At 48.8% G+C, this 8,239-nt stretch overlaps 1 protein-coding gene across 1 annotated transcript in view; it reads right to left on the bottom strand.

Moving 5' to 3' along the window:
- ADAMTS17 (ADAM metallopeptidase with thrombospondin type 1 motif 17) overlaps nt 1–8,239 on the bottom strand; it is a 335,406-nt gene that overhangs the window by 196,545 nt on the left and 130,622 nt on the right. The window contains exon 8 of the mRNA XM_039235081.1: nt 6,473–6,578. Within this exon, the coding sequence (XP_039091012.1) occupies nt 6,473–6,578 (106 nt within the window). The remainder of the gene's footprint in view (nt 1–6,472; nt 6,579–8,239) is intronic.

The raw sequence follows: 8,239 nt of genomic DNA, 5'->3' as shown, positions 1-8,239 counted from the left end.
GCCCCCCCCCCCCCCCCCCCCCCCCCCCCCCCCCCCCCCCCGGCAAAGGGTTCAGGAAGAGCAGTCACTGCCGGTGCCGTCTGCGGGCAGGTGACCTGCTTGGTCACATCTGGCCTCCATTCACTGTGCGTCTCCCCCACACTGCACCGGGCAGCTCCCTCCTAATACAGATCACAGACAAACATTTCCCCTCTTCACACATCTGGATAATGGCTTTCCTTACTTCCTGTTCTGTGATCGAGACCATTCTTTTCAGATTGAACTGTGTCGGCTCCAGTCATAAGAACATTCCCCTCCCAACCCCCTCTTGGCAGAACAGCTCTCTCCTCCCTTTCCCCTCTGCTCCCCAGCCCTCCCTGGATACTCACCCCCTCTCTGCCCATAAGCCATGATTCTCAGGGATGGGATTCAGCTGACATTCTGCGCTGCATGCCAGGCGGGCACATCCCCAGGCACGTGTAAATGAGACATCCTTCCAACATCCTCTGCCCTGAACTCATTTGCACACTGTCACATTCTGGCCGGAAACATCCAGAGTGCCTGGATCTAGCTTTTCAAGGAATGTCTTTATTGAAGGCGACCAAACTTCACGCGGGACCAGCCTGAGGCCGAGGATCCCATTTGTTACTTCGGGACATGTGGTGGCATCTCACCTCCCCTGTCCTCAAAGGACTGAACAGGGGAACCAAATCCCTGATCTGTTCATGCGTCAACACTCCTTCCAAGTTCTGCCAGTCAGGACAGGGCTTCCAAAATGGGGGATGGGCATGGCTGTAAGGGGCCATGGGCTTGTGAGCAGGTCTGAGAAGCCAGCCGTGCCCTATACACTGCTGCAACCGAGCCCTTTATAACTGTTCGCATGCCTTCAGGTGCACACATGGCTGCTAAATCACCAATCGCTCCTTATCAGGACACTTGTATCCCTACACCTCAGCCCTGCGTTTCTCTTCAGTTCTGAGTTCTCATGTACTCAGTACCTCGGTCCTCAATGGGGCACAAGCCTCCCATGGGCCCCATCTGTCTCTCTACCTCTTTTCCTCCATTTCCAGGCTTCTGCCCATCACATTTTTCCCCATCATCGAGAGCTTGACGCTTTGTTCCAGGCCTTCACTGAGGTCACCCAGCAGGTGTCGGAAGGCAGGTAACAGAACTAACCCTGCCTACATACAGCCACTGTCAGGATGGTTGGGCTTCTCTTTCCCGCCTCCCCAGCCGTGAGTGCACATGGCTGGTGTGATGTTAGGGAAGCGGCGAAGGGTGTGGACTTCGGGGTGGCTGAGAGGGAGAGCAGGACCATATCAAGCACGATTGTGGCTCACATGAGGGTGGCCCAGAGAGACTGGAGAAGGGGGCAGAGACTGAAACAAGAAGGTGGAAGAGGCCAGAAAGCAAGGGTGAAGCTTGTGCATACTCTTATGAGCCAGGAATGCACCGGGAATCTCCTGGAGGGCCTCCCTGAGCTCTTTCACCCCCAGAGGGAGTGTTCTAATTGACCTCAGGTGCAGCCCAGGCTCCTGGCACTTATAAACGCTTCAGAAGCTGCTCCCCCCACCCCCACCCCGCCGCCTTGGGCAGCAAGGCCCAGCTGTCACTGTACCAGGTCCCCACGCCGCCCTGCAGACATTTTGCAGAGGCCACAACCTGAGCTGGCCAACCAGAGGTGAGGTAAATTCCAGAACGGAAAGAGCTGAGAAAGGCAATATGGAAGTCGGACAAAAATCCCCAGAAGAGCAGGTGGGGAGAACGCCCACCCGGAGAACAGGCAGCAAAAGCCCAAATATGGGGTATGGCTTCGGGGTCCATCTGGAGAGCTTTCTGTAGATTTACCTGGCTTGGAGGGGTCACGTAGTTTGGAATGACTCAAGGCAGGAACTGATCTGGCTCAGGCTTATCTAACAGAGCCTCCTAAATCCACCAGAAGCCGAGTTTTGTTTTCTGCAAGAGAAAGCTCTTTGTTTCTACATCTAAAGATATGTCCTGTTGTTTTTTTTCCCCTGTGTGTGGGTGGCCCAGTGTGCACTCTGTGGTTCCCCTCCCCTCCCTCCACTCCCCACCTAGAAGGGCCTGTGTTTAGACACTCCCTGAGAGCTCTCTGTCTTACCTGATTGAGGAGCTGCGTGCATGGCTTTCTGGGTCTCCTCAGGCCCCAAATGTCCAGTGAGACTCAGCTCTGTGCCCTCCTGGCCTCCAGCAGTGCTAGGGAGGGCTCTTGCCCGTTAAGTGCCTCCCCTGGGCCTAATCACACCATTTTCCTTCAAACAAAAGGCATTCTAACCAGCTGTCATAGGACCGCTTGCTTTTCCCTTCTACACTAAAACTTCGAAATCACAAAAAACAATATAGTCTAAAATTCCAGTAGATATACCCAGGTCTATACCACCTGAGCATGCCCAATATCATCTGATGTATTATACCTACTTAATATTATAGTAAAGCCACTACCAACTTCCTCCTTGATCTGTGAGGGTGTCCCTTGATTTTGATTTTGCTTTTCTCATAGGCCATTGGCATGGACCTGAGCTTCTAATCCTGGGTAGTGGAGAGTCCTTCCCATGGCTGATCAGGTTTGAGCCTCAAAAACATGAGCTTGCCCAAAGAGAAACAAACGCTTGCTTCTAGCTGTCTCTCTTCCACTTGAACACCAAATATTAATAAATGTCTTGGACACTGAGGTCTACCATAAGGTACCCTATCATGGGGGAAACCATGTGGGAAACACTGGCCCAGCTGGACTGTCTCTCTCAAGGCATACCACCCCACTCCCACTTCATCAATTTCAGTGGTAACCAATACCAGGTGTCAGCTACAGCTCTCTGGAGTAAGAGAGGTCCATCACAGCCATCTTCTAGCACTCAGGAGCTACTCCCCTCTCCTGGCCACTGCAGAATGAAGTAGGCCCTCCTTTTCAGCTGGGTTCTCAAGTAATCAAGATATGGCAATGACAGGCAAGATAGGGAGACAGATGCCTTCCCGGATGCACGCTACCACTTTTCCATTCACTAGGTAAACATACAGCTGCCTACCAGGCAGTCTTTCATGGGCAAGAAGGCAACTATGGTCATGAGGGCTAGAAAACCTCAAAGTCATGGTCATCACTGCTTTGAGAGGAGCCAGCCCATGTTCCTGGTGGAAGCACAGAGAAGCCCCTCCCAGGTTCTCATTCTCGACCTCCCACCAGAAATTACAAATCCTTCGGTCCTGATCTAAACCCAGGCCTAGAGTCTTTCCACCCCACTTCTTTACCAGGTAATAACCAGAAAGCTGTTGGTCGCAGCTACAGTACTTGAGATTTGTAGGGAAGCCCTTCTTGCTGACACATTGGCTTTCTTCTGCCAATTGACTGTCCCTTCTGCCTTGTTTGGCAGCAATCTGAAGGTGCCTTGGTTTTGTGGAGATGTAACAAGTTGTCTCCTATTTACCCTTCTCTTAGAACATGGACCCTTACTTTAGTAGCCCTGATGTAGGGGCATATTACCATAAAGGGGATCCTCAACCATTTCAAGTAGAGACTAGAAACTTTTAAAAGTAATACTAGTTTTCTAATCTATAAAAGCTAAATAATACCTACCCCACAGAACTGATCAATAGCATAATGAATGCACAGTATCCAACACAGGTGCTCCATATATGAGACTGGATTTGACTTAACCATCACTAATACATTATTAATTCCTGTCCTAAGCAGAATTATTGATATTACTATGGCAAGAATTTTTCATTTAATTTGTAATTTAGAACCTATCTGATTATAGATTGGATTGGAGCCAGTTTATAGTACCAACAAATTATTTCTGAACTACAATATATAAAATATAACCATTTGTACAAAGAGACACAAAAAGGGGGAGAAAACCACAATTTTGGGACTCGGATGAAAATAACTCTGAAAATGAGCCTGACATTTGCTTTGCATTTTCTGACAGCCAAAGCAGAAAGAAAATCAGGTTCACATATGCAACTCTTGTTGTCTGATAAATGCAACATGTAGCTCATATGGAAGGTATATCCTCCTAACATTCAGAACTGGGGTAACTGCTTGCACAGATCATCATATGAGGTATATTGGGTAAACAACAGAAGGGCCATGCTTATGTGTGCCCATGTACAAAGGCACACACCCCTCCTTCAGAAGACAAGTTTCACTTTATCAGTATTAAATGGTTAGGGGCCAGTGGGTGAGAGTCCCCTGGGGACTTTCTAGGGATATGCAGAAGGGTACTCTCACTTTCTAAAGCTTTCACTGAGAAATTTTCTTGAAGAACATGGACCAGTTCGCTCAGGTCCAGTGAGAACACCATCCTTTCCTTAGTTCACCCATACTCAAGGAACACGGAGTTAAATTACGCCACTGTATTCCAAAATATGCAACAGCTTCCAGGTTTCATATCTGTGAGGCTGCCTGGCCAGTGGTTTCACGGAGAGTGCAGGCTGAGCCCTCTTGTTTAGCCTCCACACAGCCTTGGCTGCAGCTCTGAGTCCGGATGACCAGAAGGGTCTGCAGATGGAGACAATGTGGCCTCATTCCCAGGGGGACCTGCTTCGCATTGCTTGTGAATAATCAGAGACAACAGACTTTCTCTGGGAAAACCATAATCACCCGACTAGGGGCAGGGCCAAATGCTAGCAGAATTTATTGGCTTTGATTAACAATAAGGTGTTTGTTTTTGTAGGTAATTAGAGTTCAATAACAAGCTATTAAGAGCCCTCCAAGAAATTTAAGCAGACTGTACCTAAAGGCTACTGGAGTATGACTAAATCTAACCATTCATTTCTGCAGACCTGTGCTAAGACACCAGTGACCCGGCATGATCGCACAGGCCATCAGGGAGAAAATGGTCCTCTGTGTTCTTACTGACCAAGGAGAAAGGCCTCTGTGCAGCACGTGCATGTTCACATGCCAGTGCAAAAAGCACTCTAGCATGTGCTCTGGATCCAAATGCAGTTCACAGAAATCTATTCAAAAGTCCATGACAACCCCCATGTTGGGAAACGTTTTGTCAACTGCATTCTCAAAACCATTAGGTAGTTGGTTCCTTGGAACTATGACAGGCTGGGTGGGTCACTGGATAGTGGGATGGCATTTGCCAAAGTTGTACTGATTTATACTTTTCTGTCAGCAACCACTCTTGGCTACAGTTGTTGTTTTTTTCCCCCACAAATCAGAAATATGAATACATATTTGATTACCATTAGTTTTAAAAATTATTTCCCAGTAGCATAGGTAAAAAAGGTACGGGCAACATGCTGTCAACAGTGTTTGAAAAATACCGTTGAGATGAAATATGTGTGTACTTAGTGGTAAGTGTTTATTTGGCATCTTTTGGCCAGTGACATGTTATTTCTGCCTTAATCCCAGGAAGTACACATAGGATTATTATCACTTATTGTACTCACATCATGGTACTCAATAGGTATAGAAAAGTCAACTGCCAAACCCATTTACAGGAGTGGAAAACAGGAGAATGGGACCATATAAACAAAACAAAGCAAAAAAAAAAAAAAAAGGAAGAGGAAGAAGAAATACACATCTATATCTATCTATCTATATATATCAAGCTATACTTATGGCTAATCCTAGAGGAAATTGCTTTTGTGCTCCTCCTAATAGACTAATTCTACTCCAGCAGAAGCTTGAGTTCACATTTAGGGTCCCAGGCAGCTAAGCCCATAGATCATTAGGAAACATTTACAGTACATCCCCCCTCAAGAACTAGATTTCCATTTAACTTTGAGTCAACCCAGTATAAAATTTCCAATTGTTCTTCATGCTCCAACTTCCTTGATTTACTTATTTATTTTTTAAGTTCTCATGTAGTCATACCACAATTTTTCCTTCAGAGAAAAACAAAACAGACACCTATTGCAGAAGAAGTAGTCAACTCTCAGTCCACAGTTTTGGAGTCGGATGGCTTTCTGCCATCTGAGACTTCCTGCAGGTGATCTCAATCTTAAGCCAGCCACACAACCCCTCTGACCTTCTGTTTCCTCCTCTGAATAGATCTTTTCTACAACATCTTTGGGCTCTGGGGTCCAATGGCTATCCCCTCCTCGAGGGAAGAATTTCCATGTACAAAGCAGTAGCTGAAGACACTGACATTCTACCTTCAGACAGCTGGACTTCATCTGTGAAGGTAAATCCCACTACTTGAATGATACACTTAGAGTGACTCAAAGATCGTGCTGGTCCAAGAAAGGAAATGCAACTGAAGACCACACTCTGAGAAAAACTTCTTCCCTCTACAGAATAGACATGAACATGAAATTAACATTTCAACTCTCAGAGACCATCTGTTCAGTAGTCACTGGGGCTCCCTGAAGGGCTGGGACCCAGGCTTGCTGACCTAGGTCTGTGTTACGAAAGAAGCAAAGGCTTAGAGCAGTACTGTTTTAGAATGTACAGAATTCAAGTGAAAAAAATACATATATTCAGAAAGGAATTGGAAGAGGCAGAACAATAGAGTCTGATACTTACTTGTGGCCCAGCTCATGAGCGATGGTAAAGGCCAAATTGAGACCATTGTCTTCGGCAAGCACACATTTCCTCTTAGCACTGCACACACCTCCTAAGTAAGCAATTCCTGCAGCAGAGACACAAAACACATCCTCTTCAGAACGTGGGAGGCCCTGACCTCGCGGGGCAAGTCCATACAGTCAACAGCACGCATGATCGAGAGAGGAAGGGCAAACTGGGATGATGAGGTGGCCCTGGGGCTGAAGCTGTCATTCCAGAGCTCATGTGGTAGATGGGCTTGTGTATACCGCTTTTAGATTCACCTAAAAGTAATTAATAATAATAATAGCCACCATGCAGATCTCCTAAGCATTTAAGAGGTGTCAGGCAACGTGCTGAGTGTACACACATTACCTAATTTAATCCTAATTACCCAGGATGGTGGTAGCAGAGGGAAATCCAGGCTCAGAGGGAAAAGGTAAGTTGGGTTGGCACCTGGTGCTGGGACACTGTCGAACTTCAACACCGAGAGCTGGGATGAGGTGAGGCTGGCAAGGCGCCCAGTGTGCAGAGCTGAAGGAGGATCCCCCTATCCAGAGCTGACCCTGCACCTGTGCGCCCAGAGAGGGAGGGAGGGAGTGTCTCCTTAAGTTCTGCACCCTGGGCACCTTCTTCCCCGCATCCCAGCCCCAGCTCTTGGAGGGCCAATGCTCTCAGGGTGTGAGCAGGAAGCAGAGGAGCAGCTGGGCTCACAGAAAGCAAGCCAGGGAGAGCTGGCCAGAATATTCGGAAAGATGTTTCAGGAACCCTTGGGAGAAAATGAAACGGGGGCCCAGAGGGAGGGAGAAGACCCTGGAAGACTGAGGGCTTAGAAATCATCACTGAGGATGCCCCCTAAGGACTAACTCACTCATTTGCACACATACCTGATTGGGGTCTTTAGGCCCCTCCCTGAGAAGAACCGAATCCAGCCAACTGAGAGGAAGACAGACACAGGGGAATGGGGTGAGCGAGGGACAGGAGGCTGCCAGCCTCTGGAGGGCAGATGGGAGTCTTCTAGGGAAGAAAGGTTATTCTGGCAGAAAGGTGTGTGTGGACAACAGGAGGGCCTCTGGCCAGGCTGGGCACAGCTGAGGCATGTACTGGCCGCCTGTCTGCAGGCTGCTGCTGCCCCACGGCAGCTCTCCACGCTTCCTGTTAGCGTCTGCTATCTCTGCACCCAGGACGGGCATCCCTTACTGACTCAGATGCCCCCAGGGCTTATCTCCACAAAAGAGGAGTTCATGGACCTGCACTGCCCGCCCCCCCAACCCCGGGGCTTGGGACAGAACCTGAGCGAGGGCTGGAAGCATTGCGGCATCTGACTCCTCTATATGCCATCAAATGGATGAGTGGCTGATGGCACAGAGTGGCTGGTGGGTCACATGCCCCAGGAGGCTCAGTGTTGCTCCTGCTGTGCATTCACAAAGAGTGTGGGTTGGCCAGGCATGTGCTGCCCAGTGACGCCCCCTGACTGGGTGGACGGAGGCTCTCCCAGCCGGACTCTGCCCACGCACCCTGTGCCCTGGGAGGGACTGTGGCCACCAGAGCAAGAGGCGCCGGTTTTCCACCCAAGACACCATCAACTGCCAAGCCACATGCTGCCCCATTCAGAGGGGCCTTTTCACTAACGTACGCAGGGTATCCAGGGGGCTGACACCGGCCTTACAGGCACAAGAGTTGGGGAGGGAAGGAGTTGGCAGAAGGTAAAGGAGAAAGAATGGTAAGGGGGGATTAATTAAAAATGAG

Source organism: Hyaena hyaena, unplaced genomic scaffold (assembly GCF_003009895.1).
Source record: "Hyaena hyaena isolate Hyena2069 unplaced genomic scaffold, ASM300989v1 scaffold_95, whole genome shotgun sequence".
NCBI classification, from domain to species: Eukaryota; Metazoa; Chordata; class Mammalia; order Carnivora; family Hyaenidae; genus Hyaena; species Hyaena hyaena.
This window is presented reverse-complemented; position numbering and strand designations above follow the sequence as displayed.